The sequence below is a fragment of the Xylona heveae genome, assembly GCF_001619985.1.
Source record: "Xylona heveae TC161 unplaced genomic scaffold L228scaffold_5, whole genome shotgun sequence".
Classification (NCBI taxonomy): Eukaryota; Fungi; Ascomycota; class Xylonomycetes; order Xylonales; family Xylonaceae; genus Xylona; species Xylona heveae.
The window spans coordinates 946,559-966,379 of record NW_017264197.1 but is presented as its reverse complement, the minus strand read 5'-3'; the positions used below and the strand labels follow the sequence as shown (position 1 = coordinate 966,379).

Below are 19,821 nucleotides of genomic sequence, written 5' to 3'. Positions count from 1 at the left end.
AGTGATACAGAAGACCTTCTATCTCCTTTATCCGCCTTCCGCCATTCCGACACTTTCTCATATTAATGGGTATATTCAACTCATTCATATATCTCGCACGCAGGCTAGCCGTATAAATATACCTACATCTATGCCCGGTACCTACATGGGGATCTATACCTGCATCTCCAAAAGCTCATTCTCACATGTGAAACAAAGTACCTAAAAAATTTCTCCACGCTCATGCTTTGCCTACGCCGAGCACATGGCCTGGCAAAGAGAGAAAGAAGCAATGTCAAAGAGACCCATTAATACCATTACCATTAATACCGATTTGTCTATACCTGCGCTATAAGCCCGTTACGCTCCAGCACTGAACTTAACCACGACCGTGCAGTCCCTCCAGTAATCCGATTGAACGCCAGTGATAAAGAGACCACTGTTCCCAAGAGTCGAGCTAATCCCCTCGAGCTAACCCCGCAGCAACCCATTGAATGATACTAGGATACGCGGTATTCAAAATGATGTTTCTGGTTCTGTGATTATCAAAAAAATAACAATCCGACCACAACTCTCAGTGCCTGAGCCATGCCCTTTTCACGAACCAGCGTGTCGAATACATGGTTGATTTTTGGTAAAGAGGCTCGTGAATCTGTCTCGCGCCCTGTAAATGTTTTCCAAATGTGTAAGTATTTGAGCAGAGGGTTGCTTTGGCGAGTGCGGGATTCGGTATATCGGTATATCGCCACATCGATATACCTGGATACGTGTTGTAAGTGGAAGGGAGAAATTGAATGGAGGGGGATAAAACAGGGTAAAGGGAAGTTAAAAGAGGGCCGGAAATTCAGAAACGGCAAAGGGAAATAAAAACGGGAGAAGAAAAAAGGAGAAGGAAGATGAACGTACAGTTCTCAGGAACGCCAACGTTGGCACTAATTTTCGACGTAGCCTCACCTGTCCAGTCGATTTCAATGCGCCATGATATAAGCACTTGGACAGGACCTTTTTGAAGCGTGAGGGTCTGGCGGCCGAGATGGGTGAGCAGAGCGCGGAGAGAGACAGAAGAGGATGATACAGCGGTATTTTGATCTTTTTGGGAATCACGCTCTGCAGTTTCTGATGAAGCTATAGCGAGCTTTGTGGAGATTAGTTCTGGGTAGGTCTTTTCCGCGTTTGCCCAGGCTTCGGCCCGCTGGACGGCAAGAGTCCAGTAACTCCCTAACGCCCAGCCAAGAGTACTTATGTCTTTCCCTGCAGGAGTAGTTCCGTTTTCACGAGATGCGATAAAAGGTTGGAGTTCAGACACGGCCCATGGCGAGAGAGAGTGGGTCGATAGGGATTTGATGCTGTGGGATGAAAGGTCCACGACGAGTGTAACGGTGCACGTGAGCAGGTTAGAGGGCGAGAATATGTTTATTACGTGTTGCTGGAGGATGGTGGAAGATGGTGAGGAGGTCGACGAGGTCGAAGGAAAAGTGGTGGTTGAGCAGGTGAATGTGAGTGGTGTGAAGACTTGAAGGTGCGGTAATGGATCGGCGAGATCGATGGGTCGATGTGATGGGATAGGTCGGAGAGGTGAGGATGGAGGGGGCGTTGGGAGTGCGGCGTGGGCGGGTGGTGGAGGTATGGAAAACGGTAAAAAGGAGGTTATTGCTAGTGAGAGAGGAGGCGGCTCTGGTGTTGCGGAAGAAGTGTCGGTAGTGGGGGTGTCGTTCTCCGGCGGGTTAGAGAATAGCAGGAGAGTTCTGGGAGGCAAAGTTAGTCTGTCTGCGAATTGCGAATGAGGAGTTGAGAGGAGTTAGAAGTGAAAAGAATAAAGATAGCCGTACATGTAGTCTTGAACGTCCTTGGGATCATCCCAGCTGGATTCTTGATCTGGCTCGGTCTTTGCTAGCTCTTCCTCGCAGCGTTGAATATCTTGTTTTATCTTGACGAGTCGTTCGGAAAGTCGGGCTTTCAAGCGGCGCTTCTCTGCCACAGCGGTGTGGTCAGTGGCTTGCTGCTCTTTGATCGCAGCTCGTCTACGGGTCAACGGTCCTGGGAAAATCCATTAGAGAAATAAATCTACAGCGCAATTCTCGGGATTGATCGTGTTACCGGCAGCTGAAGGCGGTGCCTCGATTTCTCCATCTTCATGATGCTTTCCCCCTTCATCACCTGCACGCGCTTGGATGTGTTGCTTTGCTGGGGATGTGGATCGGCTTAATTGTTTGCGCAGTCGCCTCCGACTTGGACTGTTGAATAAGCCTTTTGGTCGAGCAGCAGCAGGATCATTCCTGTCGGTGGGTGTAGGCGGTAGATCCGGCTCAGCGTCTTCATGTGCTTCCTCATTCTCTCTACCGATTGAAGCCACCCCTTCTAGCCTTGCCCTCTGACTTGCATGTACATTGTCAGATGTCTCTGCTGTAGAGCTTGCGCCGCCATGACCGCGCTCTTCACGTATTGGCGACGAAAACCGGCCTGAGAAACGAGATGAACGTCGAGGGGCTGCAGAGAAGCCAGCGCTGGAGATGGATTTGAAATCAAGCGCTCTCGGTTCGTCATTTTGTGATAATGATTTGGGCCGTCCATTCAGCCCGAAGAGTCCGCGTTTAGCCTTCCCATGCTGAAATCCAGTCCCATTGGAATCTCCAACATGGGCTCCGTCTGGTGGCACTTTGCTTCCAGCATCAAGAGTCCTTCCGGATTGTGGGTTCAAAGGCGATTTCGGACGCAAGCCAGGGATAAATCGCGGCAGGCTCGCTTTTGTTGGAGAAAGATATGAAGCATGTCTGAGGCTTGGTGCGTCAAAGTCACGCGTACGTGATGCATTTGTGGATGTCGCCAATAGCGCGTCGGCAGTATTGGACGCGGATGTTTTCTGCCGTTTGGCTGGTGAGTCTAGCATTGTGAAGGGTTCCCATACAGCTAGACTTGTAAGTCCCTTTGCTGTCTGCCGGTGGGAAAAAGAGGAGCTGCGACTGTTCTGGCTGTGCCCGGGCAGTGTTTAGAATCTCACGTCGCGTTGAAACTCGTCACAATGGACCCTGAGCAGCGACATGGATTTGCAAGTTTACCCGAGGTGTTTCCGGCAAAAGCTTCCATTCACATCAAATACCGAAAAGCTGCGGGATGACGTTGGTACTTCTCTTGTGCCGCCGACCGCCTGCCAGTTCCTGTCATTTATTTTGCCCACCCACGATATCACCGTGGGTGCATATCTCTGCCCTCCCTCGCACTTTAAAGAGCGTCATTTCCACGCAAACTCAACCTCAACTGGACGTAACCAAGGCCACTACTGGTGTCGTCCAGCATGTCTCACTTGTCCGCCATTAATTCTCTGGGGTTGAATGCCTCTAGAATAAGGATACCCACCCGAAGACTGGGTCTACAAAATAGCGACCGGATAGGTTGGCGCTTTCAGAGCCACAAATCGAACGACAATGGGAAAGAGAATGAGGTAGCTGGTCAAGAACCGCCTCAAGCGAAACCACTCAGTGGATACTACAAATGTGCGTCCAGTAATAGACTTGAGTTGTGGCGGTGGTCACAGACTGACCCCTCTTTACAGTACTTCTGAATGATCCGCAATACGGGACTCAGCCGACTCAGCCTACGACAAGGAAGCCTGCTGCGACAGCTCGCAAGGAGCGATCAACAAAGAGCGACAGAGAGGAGCGCGCGGCCAAGGCTCGTGTGGTCTTTGGCTCGCGTCTGGCAGGGCCAGTCGAGCGCCAGGCGCGAAGGGAAGAAATTGCATCAAAGTCCGTGACTATTGCAGGCATTAAAGTGCCACCTCGGCCAGGCGAGCCTGATAATTGCTGCATGTCGGGCTGCGTCAATTGTGTCTGGGATCGATATCGCGACGAGCTCGAAGAATGGGCAGCAAGGACGGCCGAGGCTCGGCAGGCATTGCAAAAGCAAAAGGAAGAGGAACGCAGAATTTCTGCCGCAAAAGAAATTAAAGACGTTCCACAGCATGTCGCTTCCAGCATGGATGATGACGGCGGTGGTAGTGGATCACAATGGGGAACTGGCCTTGCCGGCGGCACAACAGCGGAGCAGAAAGATCTTTTCGCGGACATTCCCATTGGCATCAGAGAGTTCATGCGTACGGAAAAGAAATTGAAGGAGAAGCATCTTCGGGAGGGCAGCGCTCGTGGTTGAAGCCCTGCCGAGCAACCGAAGCGCGTGCACTGTACAGATATTACTGCATAGCGTTTTCTAATACGGTTTGTTAGAAGAGCGAGGGAATGAGGGAACCATGCCGTTTGTATATACTGGTCGAAGTTCAATACCCAGGGGAGATCTTGCGGGGCAAGATGTCCGCATGTACAGAAAGAATAGAAATGCGTCGATAGATTTATGCGAGCGAGATATCATAGTTCAATGCATATAGTTCTTTTGTTTTCCTAATCCACGTCCACGCCCTTTGCCCTCAGCTCCGTCCGTGCCAAGTTGATCTCCTCCATCAATTCCTTATGCGCATTCGGTACGTCATTGAATGTGAAAACACCCCAGCCGAGCTTGAATAAAAGTAATGCGCCAAAGGAGACGAGAGCCCAGAAAGGAAGCTAGAGAAGTTGATGAGTAGCTGAATTCGATGGAAATCTGCAGCAGGGGCATAGGCATAGCTCCCAAGAGACATACCACTGGTATCAATTCTTCTTGAACTTTAGCAGGTAGGGGGACCAAGCCGAGATAACAGACAAGGTAAAGCTAATGCTATATCAGTAATGATGGGTCGCAACAACGGATTCGTATCATACGTACAGAGGAGATGAGAAGAGCAAGGGAGAGAGTCTGCTGCGCCCGAGTCATGCTGGCTGGATTCACGAGGAAATTTGGATATCTTAACAGAATCGTCAATGGGTGAATATCAGGAAATCTTTTGAAAGGAAAAATTAGAAAGAGCGACGTGTTCAGTGGGAATTATCTTTTGGCAGACTGATGGTGTTTCTCCCTCTTTGCCCGTCTCCAGGTTAAGCCACGCTTCATGTTGCTGTCCAGGGGCTCTCCTCTGATTAGTCATCAACACATGGCAAGAGAGATGTCAGAGACCTTTCCTGGGGAAAGAAATTCACAAAAATCAAGCACTTCCAATGTATTATTACGAGACAGAACTTATGAAAATAATGGCTCTTGCTCACTAATGGAATTCATAATAAGACTTTAAACCTTTGTCTTGCTGCTTCAGTAGTTATTCTTCTGATACAATAGATCTTAAGTTAAGATGAGTCGAGCGGGTATTTAGCAAAGCTTAACTGAGTTATAGCAAGGATTATTAGCTGCTTTTGTGCTTTATACAGTATTGTTAGGAGCGAGGTAACTATCTGGGTAGGTGCTCAGGCAATGAATATCCACCATTCCGGGTTATTTCCCTCTAGCTTAGCATAAATCTCTCGGGCTTCAAACCAAATTCAATTTCAAAGTGTTGGGTCAGAAGCTAAATGTCTGTCTTGGTCATTTGGGTCCACAGGTGAGTCTTTGCTCAAGTTCGGGTTCTCGGCCCTCGGCTGTAATGAGGATAACCTCACCCTTCTGCGAGGTTCCATCCATAGGCATCGCGATCTCCCCAGGATCGTCTGATGAGAATGATCGAAACCTAATTAAATTTGATGTGACTCTTTCCTCCCTTTGATGCTGTGTTTATCACTGTTAGCATTGCTGAGCCACATGCATTAGAATGTTTTTTCGCCCCGCTTACGTATGCGGCCTTGACCAGGCACCCATATTAACATGGTTGCCTGGAGTTGCCTTGTGACGTGCGGCATCCCGCATTTCGCCAAGCTTGGACACTTTCAACGTCAATCCTTCGACGAAAGTCTTAATTCTACCACTCTAGGCTCCACTCAATCGCCGAATAACAAGATCATCATCATCAATATCATCGCTGAGAGGTCATCTTGATATCCCTCCCCCTTTTTTATGGCTTGCGACGCGTCATTCTACGTCCGTGATATGCTACGATCTCAAACTGTCCAATGTTGCCTCAGCCACGTTCTCTCGAATTTCAATCCCAAAGTTTGATCGTGATGCTGACGACAGCTGGGCTATGGGAATGGTCTGATGCAACCATGTCCTTGCTTTGAATGTGTCTCTTCAGGTACAGTATTCTTTCTCAATTGCTCGACACTAGCTCTTCTACCTACGGAGTAGTCCACCTCGTGGCCTTTGGGGCTTGCTGACGGCTCGCTTGGGAGGCCTGTGTGAACCGGGAGACCCAGGTTAAGGTTGGGCCCGACTTGTTCCTAACTCTGACTGACCAACGACTAGTGACCGCTTCTACTGATGATAGCGGCCCCTCCAGGGAGTCAGATGTGTCATCACCATTTCTTCGTTTGCGGTCGCGAACCTAGAGCTCCATCCCCTGCCCACTTTGGCGCAGGAGTGGCTTCTGAGCACAAGCCGCACGCCACCACTTCTCTGCTCGACCCTGTCTCCGAAACCACAAAAAATATACGTAGGTAAGCCGTCAGCTCCCCCAATCGCGTTAAGGTCAAAAAATTAAATCTGACCTCCTTCCTATCTCCGCAGCTCACAGTTGTATGAATCATCCTTGCCGCAGTCTAAACTCGCCTCCCCCTGCTCATTTGGCCTCCCGACCTCAAGCTACCCGGAGGAAGCGCCGATGTAGAGGCCACAGGGACAACGAAATTTCCGTTTGATTGTTCTGGCGCGCGACGCTGCATTATTTACTCTTCAGGTTGCCCAACATGGAGCAGCTATTCACCCCGCCCAATTCGGCCTCGGCCGCATCTTCTCCAAACCAAATTTCGTCCAATGCCCTTCTTCGGAACGAGAAGTCAATCGGCGTTTATCTAGGCCTTCCTAAGCCAGACAACGCCAGCGCTCATCTTGGACAGCGGATGCAACAATCTTTTTCGCATGAGGAACAAAGGAAGATGCTCAGTACCCTCGAGGCTATTTTCCAGCGTGCCGAGGAAGTAGAAGGAGGTATTGGTATCGGCGAGTTGCGGGACTCATCACTCCCCGCCGGCGACGGAAGCGATCATAAGGTTGAGGCCTTGAGGGATGTGAGGGGGATTCTCGATCAGATGTGGTGGTCTGGATCCGCTTTTCTGGTCAGATCAGCAGAAGTTCTAGCTGATGGAAGCCGCAATGGCAAGTCTGATGCAATTGACTTTGTCTATTTGCCGTGACGTTTGCTAATTCTCCTTTATAGCTGCATGGCGCAAACCGTACGGCGAAGCAGGCATCCTGGATTTCTTCCTTAAAATCACCGCGACTCCTGACATCCCTCAAGACCTCATGATGCACTCTTTGCGACTCATTGGCAATTCTTGTGCCGACACTGGTCTGTTCTTCCTCGGCCTTTGAATCCTTGCTTTCGTTTTATTAATGCGATTAAACACTGACACACACAATCGGCAGATGACAATCGTATCCGTGTTGTTCAGAGTAATTATCTCATACCGCTGATGGACCTTCTTCGTAACCCGGCCCTTTTACGAATAGCTATTCCTGTAATTTATAATATTTGCATAGATTTTGGTGAGTTTACGATTACAATGATGCGTGCTTCAACAGTATCCTAATTTCGAACAAAAACAGAACCAGCAAGTCATCAAGCTGCGGAGAATGGGCTCGCTTATGCATTGGCAAGGACGCTGGTCGAGACGCCAAACATCACCGCACTGCCCATATTCACATACATAATCCAATTGTTTGAACTCATTGGCTCTTCTCGTAAGTCAAACGATACCCTCTTTTGATACGGTCATGCTGATGCTTCAAAGCGCGAGGTCCGGATATGTCACCGGAGAGTACGGTTGTGACGCTATTTTGGCTTGCATCCACACCCGAAACCGAACTAGACGACTTTGTGGCCATTGTCAATGCTGCTGCTTCTTTTCTGGAAAACGTCAAATTCCAGCGACAACTTATTCTCACTCGTTCAGTGGAAACCAGCTTATCCTTCCTAGTGGAGTCTTATTCTCGCTTTACTCCAGATGGCGAGACACCTTCTGAGCAGGACGATACCACAAAACAACTCTCACAGATGCGGGGAAATCTCATCCGTGCCCTTTCGGACATTTCATATCTGCCTGAATTCTCTCAAGCCTATCCGCTCGACAGCCCGCTCATTGGTTCTCTCCGAATGTGGCTTTCCGTTTCTCAGATCCAGCTCCAACTTTGTGCTTGTGTCATGCTGGGCAACGTTGCCCGATCCGATGATGTCTGTAGAACTATGGTTCACGAATTTCGAGTTCAGGATCCGCTCGTCAATATTCTAGAAACAAGCAATGATACGCAGCTCTTGCATGCTGCTGCTGGATTTTTAAAAAATCTGGCCATTCCTGCGGAGAACAAGACGGCTCTAGGGGAAGGCAATCTCATTGAGACGATGGCGCGGCTTTGGGAATTGGACACTCTTCCACAAATCCAATACTCGTCTGCCAGTCTCGCGCGCCAAGTAATTGGCGGCTCATTTCCTAATACTCAAAAGTTGCTATCGCCGCTTTCCCCTGATCCCGACTCACCGGCTCATGCACAGACTTACCTCTCCCTCCTTTTGAGACTGCACGACAAATCTGACCAAGCCCCGACCAAAACAGAAGTAGCGCGGCTCGTCACTGCTGTCTGCCGTACCCTTCATTCGGGCAATCAGGGAGTCCCGATCGAAATTCTCCAAGATAACAAGTTTCGTCTTTATTCTCTTCACCCAGCAATTGGGCGCCCCTTGGTCACAATGGTCTGCCAAGACGACTGGCCAGTTATCCGATCCGAGGGCTGGTTTGCTTTTGCCCTCATCTCACGCACCAGAGAGGGCGCTTTAGCAGTCTACGAGGCAATGCAAAACATTGAAGTCTTAAAGCGGGTTGTAAAGGCGGTGACGGGAAGGAGCGTGCTTAACGAGAAAGATGATATTATCCCAGTATCTGAAACAGATACCGAAGGATCTCAGGCCGGGGATGATGCCGAAACAGAGATGAGGCGGAGGGATCGAGATAATGTGATGGTGCTGCTGACTGAGACCCTCAAGAACATTGTAAGGATCTCTCCAATACTCCTTTTTATGCCGATTGAACAATTGTACTGATTGACTATCAACAGCCGGATGAGATCATGCCTGCCAGGAAACGGGCATACGAGCTATTGCTTCAAGGGCAAGATGCTCTCCACCTCTCGTTTAGCGAGCTTATAGGCCAGGCGGAGGATGAGCGCGAGGCAAAATAATCTATTCTAATCATTCATGGGAAATATTATGCATGGGAATAATCCTTTATATGTCGGTCGTTTTCAGGCGATTGCAATGAATACCCCTCTCTCTTTGCAGGATTTGCTTTAATTAGATATCCAACTCTCCTCCTAAAACTACGACTCTCCGCTACGTACAAAATTCAGATAGGACCAACAAAGGCGAAAGAAGGAAAATAACAAAAAAAAAACCAATTATTAAAATAATAAAAATTCCAAATCTACCTTAATTAACTGTTCCAATTCTTTTTTTCGGGGGAAATTTCCTTGATGGATTGGTCAACGTAATTATGATCGTTATGGCTGCAACTGTGAAAGGAGCCGAGCAGGCTGCACAGCTCACTGTGAATGTCCATGACGTCGGCTGTCAACAGCCCGTCGTTCCGATACACTTTTGCGCTCAACAGCTCAAGAGCTTGCGTGGCTCCTAGTAACGCATTCAAACCGCCATACTTCCCGACAATAATGGATGAATATTTTTGTTAATCCCACCCGGAAGCGACGCGTAGTAGGAGACGATGAGGGGCACCCTCCTCCTCTCCCGGTTCGGTCTGCATCGGGGATTCCAGGGTCTTGCGCGAACAATCCCCCGAGTCCGGCCTCTTCACACATCTTCAATACACCAATATGGAGGGCAGAAGCATGGATGGTCATCACAATGGGGAAGCGCAAGACGAAATTTTCGACGGCCTCCATGGGCCGGTACGCTCCTACTTGGTGCCCTCAGTCCTGCAGCCTTTGTTCAATTGAGCGAAACGCATTCGGAGCAAGGCAAGACTGGAGAACAGCAGATGCTTGAAGCCTCACGCCAAGAGATAAATGAGGCAGTCCCAAAGATTTTACGATCGTCGCGTCGAGTACGACGAACAATATACTTCTGGCTAGACACATATATCATCGAACCTATAGCTACCGGATTACGATTCGTTCACCTTGTCTTTATTTTCGTTCCAGTCATTTTAACAGTACCAGTCATCTGGTTTGGACGTCGGAATAAAGACCGCGATGATGAACGAAGTGGAACACTATGGTGGTATGCATTCCTGGTCAGCTCGATGGAACGGGCTGGAGCGGCCTTTATCAAGGTGAGAAATCCCGTGCCAGCAGATATGGCACACATCTGCAGGAGAGATGAGCAGAAGCATTTCTGACAAGGCTCAAACAGCTAGGACAATGGGCCGCCTCACGATCCGACATTTTTCCAGACGAATTATGCGCCATCATGTCTTCGCTGCATTCCAATGCTCCGGCCCACTCGCTCGCAGCAACAAAACGTACCATTGTCGATGCATTCAACGGTCGGCCGTTTGATGATATTTTCGAGGAGTTTGAAGAAAAGCCTCTCGGCGTGGGCGCCATTGCTCAGGTATACCGCGCCAAATTGAAACCTGATCTCGCTATACCTGTCGATCCCAAATTCGATGCGCCGGAGCAGAAGACCCTGCGGCAAAAGGTCCGAAAAAATGTCGACACTTTAGTGAAGAGCATGCCTCAGCGGGTTCCCTCGTCCTATGTCGCGATCAAAGTTCTGCATCCGTCTGTGGAACGTGTCGTTCGGCGAGATCTCCGTATAATGGGCTTCTTTGCCGCCCTCATCAACTACATACCGACCATGGAATGGTTGTCATTGCCGGACGAGGTGGCACAATTCGGGGAGATGATGAAACTCCAACTCGATCTTCGCATTGAGGCTGCCAACTTGGTCATGTTCCGAAAAAACTTTAGGGCGCGGACCACAGCCTGGTTTCCATACCCTTATACTGAATATACCACAAGGCAAGTTCTTGTGGAGGAATATGCCAATGGCATCCCATTATCCGCATTTCTCGAAAATGGTGGCGGCGATTTCGAGCAAGACCTGGCGAACGAGGGCCTTGATGCCTTTCTCCGCATGCTGCTGATTGACAACTTTGTCCATGCAGACCTCCATCCTGGCAACATTATGGTGCGCTTCCACAAATCAGAGCAGCCCGATTTTCGCAGGCGCCAGCCTGATGGTACAGATCCTTCATCTCAAAACCCCGGTCAAGCTGTAGACGTCACAGAAGAAGTGTCACACCAATTGATCCCGCATCGGCACGATCCTGAAGCGTGGACTGCAGAGCTAGCCAATATTGAAAGAGCAGGATACAGGCCGCAACTAATTTTCATAGACACTGGCCTTGTCACAGAACTTAACGAGATGAATCGTAGAAATTTTCTCGATCTCTTCAAAGCAATTGCCGAATTCGATGGATACCGAGCAGGGCATTTAATGGTTGAGAGATGCCGTCAGCCCGATGCGGTCATTGACGAAGAGATATTTGCTCTGAAGATGCAGCATCTAGTTCTCGGCATCAAGTCTAGAACATTTGCCCTTGGAAATATCAAGATCGGAGATGTTCTCAATGAAGTCCTGTCAATGGTTCGCACACATCACGTTAGACTTGAAGGAGATTTCGTCAATGTCGTTTTGAGTTGTCTGCTATTGGAGGGCATTGGACGCACTTTAGATCCCAATCTCGATCTGTTCAAGAGGTATGTTCAAATGTCATGTTTTTGAGTTTCATTGCACGTGCTACGTTGCATCTTCAGTTTGACCTTGAAACCCTACGCAATTTCGTTTCTCACTTTCTGGGCTAACACGATCTATAGTGCACTGCCTATTTTGCGCCAGCTCGGCGCACAGAGCGGTGGCTCTATGCTTCGCAGTGGAGATATATCAATGCTCAAGGTCTGGGTGGGACTTGAGGCCCGTGGGTGGCTTCGCGCGTCGGTAGCAGATGTAAGTCAACCATATACTTTTTACATTCATTAATCATCTGTGCTACTATCTTTTACTCCTGATTGGAAAGCTGATAACCTTGTTGCGGTATTTCATGCTAATATGTGATTACAAACTTAGGTTGAGCGCTGCGTCAAATACGATCAATTATCGCCTAACATATAGAATTCTATGCTCTCCGTCCCATCCTCGGAGTTGACATCAAGGAATTCGTTGCCTAGTTCCTGAATTATAGCGGCGATATCAAGGCATGTCTCTCCCTAGTGTGCAAATTATATTATCATGAAAGCAGAGCGACATGCACACGGGATTGAATCCAAGAACAACTACGCTCAATTCATTCTCACAGCCTCAAGGTCTAGAATCATTTATCTTGGCTTGATTATGTCTCCTCTAATCTCTATTCCATTTCCTTTCCTTTTTCTTTGGTTATTGCTTGGGTCGTTCTACTATCACGCAAGCCAGCAGCCTAAGCATGCACATGTACACGTGCACTGTCATCTCATATTATATCATATCAGGCTTAGACGAGTTGAATATGGCGTTTAATGATTTGGGCCTGTTTTCAAGCAGAAATAACAATTCCATTCTTTTCTTGATCCAGGATATCGTAATCTATGACTTTTGCAATCCGAATTTTGCTTTTCGTTTCTTCAATAAAACTGACGAGCCTAGTATGCACTACAATATATGCCAAGATCAAAGGGCATGAGACGCAAATCTTGAAGCATTTCAAGCCTTCTCAACAAATTCAATCCATTTTGCTGACCAGGCGGTGAACTCATCTCCTCCTCCAACCCAATTTGTCCGCACGAGAGCAATTGATTCCTTGGCGAGGTTGACACACTTGTCCATTTCGGACGCAGCTTCTTCGCCATCCAGCTCGTAAAATGCATTAGCCAGCTCGTCCGTCCCGTCGGGAATAGCTTTCAGCTTGGCCATAAGAGCATCAATCGTCGCATTGATATCGTCTTCTCTGGACGCATCACCGTTTGCCTCTCCCTCTCCACTATCAGTGCCAACAGTAGACTCAGTCGGGACACTCTGCAAGCGTCTCTTGATAAGCGCTTGATACAGCGTACTTAACAGTTTCAGCTTCTTCAGCGACGACTCTAGCTGCGCGCGAAGTTTCGTGTCGTTTTTCGGCAACTTGTTCGACGAGGCAAAGAGATCGTCAAAGTCTTCGTCTTTCAGATCTTTGGCCTGAGCATTGTCCTCGTCATCATCACTATTTTCGGCATCATCCTCGTCGTCGTCCTCGTCGTCATCGTCCGACGACTCGACCTCCTCGGACCATTCGCGCAACTCGGTGATCGCGTCGTTGAGCATGTCTCTGTATCCTTCTGCCTTCTTGACGACAATTCCTGCGAGGCCCTTGTCGCGCAGCTCCATCAGAGAATCGCATGCGTCCCAGACGACACCAGTAGAGGCCAGACTGTCTCTGCTGTCGCTTCCTCCGTGAATGACCCCAGCCTGCCGAGAAGGAGCAGCTGACGCGGGCGACGCAGCAGTACCACGACCAACTTCAGCAATGCGCAGAATTTCGTGCATAAGATGAGGAAGCTCGGCAAAGACGCGGCGCACGCGGGCGCGGACTTCGGTCTGGAGAGTCTGGCTGCACGAAGGTTTCGAGCTCGAATTGGATGTAGACTCGTTCTGGGCACAGCATATTTCCACAGCGCCCATTATTGCTGGCAGACATCCAGTCTGGACTTCGCGCAACACGGTGGTGATTGCGGACGGAGTAAATGGTTTGTTGATCATGAGCAGCCCGAGCTTGGTCGTGTGTGCTCTGAGAAGAGTGCCGGCTGTGTGCAGCACGTCGAGAGGGTTAGGTAGGTCATTGGGAAGCGTCTGATTCTCGATATTGTCGTTATGGTCGTTTTTGTTCCCGTTGACGGCGGTGGAAGCAGTAGCAGTCAGGTTGAGAGAAGTCTGGAATTGCTGTAATAATCCAAGTGTTGACTCAACGGTGCTGCGGAGAGATTGCAAGTCTTTTCCGACCTGACTCGTTGAAGTGGAAGACATTTTTGCGAAACCAGATCCTGGACTTCTTCTCAACTCAGACCAATGTTTTTTGACCAGAGGAGAGTCTGAGGTATTATAATTGTGACTCTTCGCGATTGTGAGAGGATTCGAAAACGGCCAGGTATAAATTTTGTGATTTGTTTGGCGGAGTTTCCAATAAATTTAGCGGGGGGTTACAGTTGAGACCCCGGTCAGCGGGGCGGAGTTTTCCGCTCCGTCATACTAACTTGGAATTGGTCCCTTGGTTCGCTGCAATTAAGGTGGACAATTGTTTTGGCAGCCGTCGAATATTTTGTAGGTCCTGAGGATTCACTTCACTTGCAGCTGGCAAGGTCTTTCTGCCACATATTCATTCAATTGTTTATAAAAGGCCTGAGAGTATCCGCTGAAAGGGACTTCAGAGGCTGCGGAAGACGGCGAGGAACATATTTTAAGCAGCATGCCTCGACAGCCAGCCAGCGCTGGCCGAGCGCTGCCAGAGCGAACCTTGGTCGTGGATAATGGAGGATACACTATCAAAGCAGGATATGCGACGACAGAAACGCCGGACGCGTCGAAAGAATGCCATGTCATTCCAAACTGCATGACGCGCAGTCGCGACAAGAAGATCTGGATAGGCGCACAACTAGACAAGTGCCGCGACTTTGGCGAAATGGCGTTTCGAAGACCAGTCGAGAAAGGGTATCCGGTGAATTGGGAAGCAGAAAAAGAAATATGGGATCATTCGCTGTTTGACAAAAAGGGAGCGATTAAGGTGCGCAAAAAAAATCCATCCATAGGACTTGGAGGACAGCATTCATCCTCGAATATGAAAGACATGCTGACCTTCTGCCGATAGTGCGATCCCCACGACACGAATCTGATTCTGACGGAAGCACCGAACGCTCTTCCTATCCTGCAGACAAACTGCGATCAAATTATCTTTGAAGAATACGAATTCGCATCATACTACCGCTGTATAGGCACGTCTTGACCGGCTTCCCTTGATACTCCCCCTCTATCAAGTCTCCGAAAGTCTCTGACAGGTTCCAGGTCCCTCTCTAAACGCATACAACGACACGCGCTCGCTTTTCGAAGACCCTCCACAGCAAGATACCACTCCCATCGCTCCTGCGGAATGTCTGCTCGTGGTAGACTCTGGCTTTTCCCATACAACCATTACGCCGCTCTACCGCGGCCAGCCCATCAACACTGCGATCCGCCGTCTCGAAATCGGCGGCAAGTTTCTGACAAATTACCTCAAAGAGCTTGTCTCAGTACGCCACTACAACATGATGGACGAGACGCATCTCATGAATGAAGTCAAGGAAGCCGTCTCCTTTGTCAGCAGCAATTTCAGTCGCGATCTAGAGGGTACTTGGAAGGGAAACAGAAACAGAAAACCGTCCAGGCCGCGACGGCGATCACATCAGGACAACGATAGTCGCGATGATAGTACCAAGAACAACAACGACGACAGGGACGGCAAGAATGACGACGATATCGTAATCGATTACGTCCTGCCAGACTACAATATCGATTCCAAAGGCTACATGCGCCCTCACGACTCCCTGCATGCGGCGAAGCTGCGCAAGCTCGGCGCGGGCGCAGCAGGCGGCAAGTCAGAGGATTTTATGACCCTTGGCAATGAGCGGTTCGTGGTGCCAGAGCTCTTATTCAGCCCGGGAGACGTGGGTATGAAGCAAGCAGGCATTCCGGGCGCAGTCATGCAGTGTCTGTCTGTCTTGCCTGAAGCGTTGTGGCCGGCCATGCTGGCCAATATTATGGTCGTCGGTGGCAATGCAAATATTCGTGGCTTTGTCGAAAGATTGTACGTCCTTTTGCCCCCCAGTATCTATCAGTTTCATTTTTGTATTTATCTATCCTCCTCTCCTTATTCCGTTTGTCCTCCTTTCATCTATTTTCTCCCTTTTATTTTATTTTCTTTTTTTTTCCATTCTTTTCTGTTTCACTCTTTCCATTTCCATTTTCATTTCATACCGTCTACTAACACCTCTTCGCGCGCAACAGAGAACACGACATTCGAGCTCTCGCACCAAGTAAATATCCCACCCGAGTCGTCAAATCAGCAGAGTACGTCTTTCCCCTCCTTTTTCTCCTTCTTTTTCCCCATTCTTCTTCTTTTGTTCCTTCCTTCCTTCCTTTCCTTTTCGTCTTTATTCCTTTCTTTTCTTTTCTACCTCTCATTATTAGTATACGCTACGTTATTACTTTTTTATCTTTTCTTCCTGATCTTTATCTCCCTTTTCTCTTCCCTTCATTTCTATTTTGTTTTATTTACCATTCTTTACCTTTATCTGCTGTTCCATCACATCGCATCGCATCGCATCTCTTCTGTCGAGCGTCTGTTGGGCTTCTTGAGCTTCGTCGGTTGAGCTTCTGTAGTTCTCCCAAGAGCTGTGCATTCGAAACCGAGGCGACTACGAACTTGGTTTCATAAACGACTTTAGCGCCCGCTTTTCCAACAAGTCGTTTCGTCGTCTTAGCTCAATTGGGAGAGCGCCAGACTGAAGTCAACTTCTGTCTTTAACGCAGCGCGTTATCTGGAGGTACTGTGTTCGATCCACAGAGACGACATTTCTTTTCTATTCTTTTTATTTTAAATGTTGTTTTTTTATAACATATTTTATTTTATTTTTTTGTTTCATTTCGTTTCAATCTTTCATTATTTCTTTCTTTTTATTTTCGTTTCCTCCTTCATTTCATTTCGCTTCACCTCACGCCTCTTCACTTCTTTTCAGTTCATGGTTTCAACAAAAGATTGTTGTTTATATCACTTTTCTGTCCTGCCTGGCTCGCGGACGGAAAGAAATGAAAAGGAAGAAAAGGAAAAGGACGAATGAAAGAAGCAAAACAAACCCAAAACCAAAACCAAAACCAAAAGAAATGAAATGAAATGAAACGAAATGGGTACTAATTAACTATCTATAGTCCTATAAAATCGACATGGACAGGTGGTGCACGACTTGCTACGAACCGCGACGCGCTTAAGCATCTTGTCGTCACGAGGCAAGAGTACCAGGAGCACGGCAGTGGGTGGTTGGCGAAAAAGTTTGGGCTGGGCGCGGGACAGTTTTCCACGTGATGATCTGTCACAATGTGCTGGTATGGTGGAATGGCGGAATGGGATGTCGTGGTGTAGATACAGAAAGATATATCTGGCGTTCGAAAGCGGCGTTTAATTTCATGGGAGATGGGAAACAGGGACAAGATGGCTCAAAAGTGTTTAGCGTGTATCAAAACTAAAGAATATGAAATTGGCATTATTTTTCTCATTATCGACATTAAGCAAGCGTATGATCTGGGCCGGGGGGTGTTTAAGTAAAGTGTTCTGGGGGTAGAATGTTATTTCCATATGAAACTCCAATGTCCTTTGTCCTTGATTTGCATCCCATCTTCACCGACACGACGTATGATCCGGCCCGCTTGAATGTTCTTCGGTCAAAGGGGACAAGACTCTGGAACCATATAATCGTGAATGGCGGGGTGTGCGATTGTTAGTAGCGCGATGATGCTTTGCGTTCCATGTTCAACGTTCAACGTTCCACGTTCGACATTCCAAGATCCAGGCTCTTTTGCTCTATATACTTCTCGAGGTCTGTTGCAAAATTCTGGGCGAAGAAAAAAAATTGTGGTATTGGTGTAGAAAGAGGGGGATTATTCGGGATGAACATTTTCTGATTTCTTTTTTTTTCTTTAGCCATTTATTGAAGCTGGACGGAGCTGCCGCCATTTTCAGCTTCGTGGGCAAGGCGGTCGTGCTCGTCAATGTCACTATTCGTACCAATTAGTATATTGCTTGAAGAAATCGATAGTAGGAGTAGAGAATTTGAAATGAGTGGGATGGAAAATAGAGGTGAATACGTACGTAGCTTCCCAAGGGTAGCAGATCCAGACATCGGGAACCGTACGGGCGGCAACGTAGCGGTTCTCGTTGAGCATGTCCTCGGGGAGGGCGCCCTTCTTGGTCTTGTCCTTGTTCTGCACAAATTGTTAGTTCCTACAGATTCGAGATGTAGTCATATGCAAGGAACCATGTGGCTCTGTGAGCTTAGGAATAAATCGTACGTGAAGAACAAAGATGCCAAAGTTGGTCTTCTCGCCCGTGCGGCCCAGACGCTGCTGGGCAATCTCAACATCCTTCTGGAGCTCCTTGACGGCATACTCGAGGGTAGTGCGAGTGTCGTCAACCTCGTCGACGATCAAAATGTTCTTGCCAATCAAGTTGGCCATCTCCAGACTGCTCATGTCCAGCCATTGTGTCCGGGTGACCTTGGTGCCGGGAGTCTCGACAGGGTCATCGGCCGTGCCCAGGTTCTCGTACAGCGAGAGACCAATGGCCTGGATAGGGATGTTTGGGCTGCCGGGGCGCTTGAGGAAGGATCTAATCGCCGTATTAGACACAGATTCATTCTCATCTCATGTGAGTTTAAGTGTAGCGCAGCATTTGCTTTGCTAATGACTGCAATATCCAAGTTGGGCCAATGCATCAGGGATATGGTTGTGGAATACTGATATAGCTGTGGGATACAGGTATAGCTGTGGATACAGGGAAAATCCTAGGGAGGTGTCTATACCGGAGGATACGAGCGGGAACATAACCACCACCGCCAATGGCGATCATAAGGTTGGGCTTGAATTCCTCAAGAATCTGCGGAGCGGACTCCTGGCAGAGCTTGTGAATCTAGAGCAAACAGACATGTCAGCACACCTTCTTCAGTCTAGTCTTCTTTGAACAGCTGCCCCTCCTCTCAGGTTGTCAAACGGTGGGGAGGTACGCAGTCTGTACAGCTACATTGCGACCCCAAAGTGCTCTGTCCCACACTTCTTGTAAAGCTTACTCGACTTGAATCTGTTCGATCAAGGCAAGCAGTAACATTATACTCCTCGCGAATCTTCACAGTGTGACGATAGCGATAGCGAATGTGGTCATACTAGCGCCAGGACACAAGCAAATAGAAAGTAGGAAATTCACCTACCTGATTATACGTCGCGTAGACCTTCTGGACAGACATTTTGTCTCTAAATGTGAATAGATGCAAAGAGCACAAATCAGACAGTAGCAAAGCAAGAGAAAAAAGTTAACACGAGACTCAAAAAGGTGGAGAGGAATAAAACGGTCGCAACAATAAACTGCAGCAAAATCGAGGTGGAGAGTTCCGACACTTTTTTTGCTGGCGGCTCGGCGATGCACTGACGTCTGAATGCTAATGCGAACAATCGATTGGCTCGCTTATAAAATCTAAACCAAAACAGGCAACTCGTGTTCCTGTATCGTCGGACTTGTCCTGACACTCGTCCGATGGGGCCCTGATGCCCCGCCCTAAATGTAGAAAATACAACATTTACTGCAGAAAATGCAAGCAAATTTCATTGATTTGTCCAAATGTTAATCTTTGCATTGCAGCTTGGAAATTAGGCCTCTTTTCTCGGTGCCTCTAGGTTTAGATATCGATGATACTGAGGGCACGTTTTCTCTAACCTTTTACTGTTCTGGAGATGCCCCATCGGCCGCCCCCGAAATTTTCCCGTCGTTTTCAGGGACTAACCATTTATCCCCATACGAATGACAAATATATTTGTCAACGAAACATGCATGCGAAATTGCAGGCGTAGTCGGTCTCATTCTTTTCCTCGGAAAGTGATTTCTCTTCCAAAAGTTGACGGAGTCCTGACTAGAGGAATAAACACAGTTGATACCAGGTATGCGTCAATCAGTCAATTTCGGCCTTTGGTGTTCACGAGTTCTGCATTTCTTGTTTTATTTGGTCGATATTTTTAACTAAATTTAAATATATGTAATCATTTTAATTTGATTTTATTTTTCCTATTTACTTAATTAATTATTT

At 48.1% G+C, this 19,821-nt stretch overlaps 8 protein-coding genes and 1 non-coding gene across 9 annotated transcripts; 5 read left to right on the top strand and 4 right to left on the bottom strand.

Moving 5' to 3' along the window:
* Nucleotides 1–1,720: 1,720 nt before the first annotated feature.
* On the bottom strand, nucleotides 1,721–2,984 carry L228DRAFT_136237 (hypothetical protein). The gene is made up of 2 exons (XM_018329137.1): nucleotides 1,809–2,984; nucleotides 1,721–1,724 (listed from the first exon to the last, which is right to left on the bottom strand). Exon 1 carries the CDS (start codon nucleotides 2,864–2,866, stop codon nucleotides 2,030–2,032), a length of 837 nt encoding a protein of 278 aa, XP_018188353.1. The 5' UTR covers nucleotides 2,867–2,984; the 3' UTR covers nucleotides 1,721–1,724; nucleotides 1,809–2,029.
* Nucleotides 2,985–3,158: 174 nt separating this feature from the next.
* L228DRAFT_247184 (hypothetical protein) lies at nucleotides 3,159–4,532 on the top strand. Its single transcript, XM_018332585.1, has 2 exons — nucleotides 3,159–3,470; nucleotides 3,530–4,532. The coding sequence occupies exons 1-2, from the start codon at nucleotides 3,272–3,274 to the stop codon at nucleotides 4,123–4,125; spliced, it is 795 nt and encodes a 264-aa protein (XP_018188352.1). The 5' UTR covers nucleotides 3,159–3,271; the 3' UTR covers nucleotides 4,126–4,532.
* Nucleotides 4,371–4,779, bottom strand: L228DRAFT_268178 (Dolichyl-phosphate-mannosyl transferase; the record flags this gene model as incomplete). Its single annotated transcript, XM_018335088.1, has 3 exons — nucleotides 4,371–4,532; nucleotides 4,609–4,677; nucleotides 4,732–4,779. 3 exons carry the CDS (start codon nucleotides 4,777–4,779, stop codon nucleotides 4,371–4,373), a joined length of 279 nt encoding a protein of 92 aa, XP_018188351.1.
* Nucleotides 4,780–6,531: 1,752 nt separating this feature from the next.
* Nucleotides 6,532–9,283, top strand: L228DRAFT_136114 (ARM repeat-containing protein). The gene is made up of 6 exons (XM_018329136.1): nucleotides 6,532–7,083; nucleotides 7,145–7,276; nucleotides 7,354–7,473; nucleotides 7,534–7,668; nucleotides 7,719–8,971; nucleotides 9,037–9,283. The coding sequence occupies exons 1-6, from the start codon at nucleotides 6,675–6,677 to the stop codon at nucleotides 9,157–9,159; spliced, it is 2,172 nt and encodes a 723-aa protein (XP_018188350.1). The 5' UTR covers nucleotides 6,532–6,674; the 3' UTR covers nucleotides 9,160–9,283.
* A 288-nt stretch (nucleotides 9,284–9,571) lies between these two features.
* L228DRAFT_230011 (ABC1-domain-containing protein) lies at nucleotides 9,572–12,548 on the top strand. Its single transcript, XM_018330522.1, has 4 exons — nucleotides 9,572–10,265; nucleotides 10,346–11,697; nucleotides 11,815–11,944; nucleotides 12,065–12,548. The coding sequence occupies exons 1-4, from the start codon at nucleotides 9,699–9,701 to the stop codon at nucleotides 12,107–12,109; spliced, it is 2,094 nt and encodes a 697-aa protein (XP_018188349.1). The 5' UTR covers nucleotides 9,572–9,698; the 3' UTR covers nucleotides 12,110–12,548.
* L228DRAFT_247179 (hypothetical protein) lies at nucleotides 12,499–14,108 on the bottom strand. Its single transcript, XM_018332584.1, has one exon. It carries the CDS (start codon nucleotides 13,970–13,972, stop codon nucleotides 12,677–12,679), a length of 1,296 nt encoding a protein of 431 aa, XP_018188348.1. The 5' UTR covers nucleotides 13,973–14,108; the 3' UTR covers nucleotides 12,499–12,676.
* A 130-nt stretch (nucleotides 14,109–14,238) lies between these two features.
* L228DRAFT_247178 (actin family protein) lies at nucleotides 14,239–17,234 on the top strand. Its single transcript, XM_018332583.1, has 5 exons — nucleotides 14,239–14,726; nucleotides 14,811–14,934; nucleotides 15,005–15,782; nucleotides 15,983–16,045; nucleotides 16,904–17,234. The coding sequence occupies exons 1-5, from the start codon at nucleotides 14,412–14,414 to the stop codon at nucleotides 17,055–17,057; spliced, it is 1,434 nt and encodes a 477-aa protein (XP_018188347.1). The 5' UTR covers nucleotides 14,239–14,411; the 3' UTR covers nucleotides 17,058–17,234.
* L228DRAFT_t75 lies at nucleotides 16,449–16,549 on the top strand. The gene has a single exon. It is a non-coding gene; the product is annotated as a tRNA-Phe (tRNA).
* L228DRAFT_247177 (PRTase-like protein) lies at nucleotides 17,197–19,110 on the bottom strand. The gene is made up of 5 exons (XM_018332582.1): nucleotides 18,952–19,110; nucleotides 18,550–18,656; nucleotides 18,041–18,356; nucleotides 17,841–17,953; nucleotides 17,197–17,746 (listed from the first exon to the last, which is right to left on the bottom strand). The coding sequence occupies exons 1-5, from the start codon at nucleotides 18,985–18,987 to the stop codon at nucleotides 17,677–17,679; spliced, it is 642 nt and encodes a 213-aa protein (XP_018188346.1). The 5' UTR covers nucleotides 18,988–19,110; the 3' UTR covers nucleotides 17,197–17,676.
* Between the last annotated feature and the right edge of the window lie 711 nt (nucleotides 19,111–19,821).

Coding starts and splice junctions, on each gene's coding strand:
- L228DRAFT_136237 (XM_018329137.1), bottom strand. CDS start 2,866: ATGCTAGACTCACCAGCCAAACGGCAGAAAACATCCGCGTCCAATACT.
- L228DRAFT_247184 (XM_018332585.1), top strand. CDS start 3,272: ATGTCTCACTTGTCCGCCATTAATTCTCTGGGGTTGAATGCCTCTAGA. Junction 3,471..3,529: donor ACTCAGTGGATACTACAAAT/GTGCGTCCAGTA, acceptor CCCTCTTTACAG/TACTTCTGAATGATCCGCAA.
- L228DRAFT_136114 (XM_018329136.1), top strand. CDS start 6,675: ATGGAGCAGCTATTCACCCCGCCCAATTCGGCCTCGGCCGCATCTTCT. Junction 7,084..7,144: donor AGCTGATGGAAGCCGCAATG/GCAAGTCTGATG, acceptor TCTCCTTTATAG/CTGCATGGCGCAAACCGTAC. Junction 7,277..7,353: donor CAATTCTTGTGCCGACACTG/GTCTGTTCTTCC, acceptor CACAATCGGCAG/ATGACAATCGTATCCGTGTT.
- L228DRAFT_230011 (XM_018330522.1), top strand. CDS start 9,699: ATGAGGGGCACCCTCCTCCTCTCCCGGTTCGGTCTGCATCGGGGATTC. Junction 10,266..10,345: donor CTGGAGCGGCCTTTATCAAG/GTGAGAAATCCC, acceptor AGGCTCAAACAG/CTAGGACAATGGGCCGCCTC. Junction 11,698..11,814: donor AATCTCGATCTGTTCAAGAG/GTATGTTCAAAT, acceptor CACGATCTATAG/TGCACTGCCTATTTTGCGCC.
- L228DRAFT_247179 (XM_018332584.1), bottom strand. CDS start 13,972: ATGTCTTCCACTTCAACGAGTCAGGTCGGAAAAGACTTGCAATCTCTC.
- L228DRAFT_247178 (XM_018332583.1), top strand. CDS start 14,412: ATGCCTCGACAGCCAGCCAGCGCTGGCCGAGCGCTGCCAGAGCGAACC. Junction 14,935..15,004: donor ATCATACTACCGCTGTATAG/GCACGTCTTGAC, acceptor GACAGGTTCCAG/GTCCCTCTCTAAACGCATAC. Junction 16,046..16,903: donor CGAGTCGTCAAATCAGCAGA/GTACGTCTTTCC, acceptor AACTATCTATAG/TCCTATAAAATCGACATGGA.
- L228DRAFT_247177 (XM_018332582.1), bottom strand. CDS start 18,987: ATGTCTGTCCAGAAGGTCTACGCGACGTATAATCAG. Junction 18,657..18,951: donor TCTACGCGACGTATAATCAG/GTAGGTGAATTT, acceptor TGTTTGCTCTAG/ATTCACAAGCTCTGCCAGGA. Junction 17,747..17,840: donor TGCTACCCTTGGGAAGCTAC/GTACGTATTCAC, acceptor TGGTACGAATAG/TGACATTGACGAGCACGACC.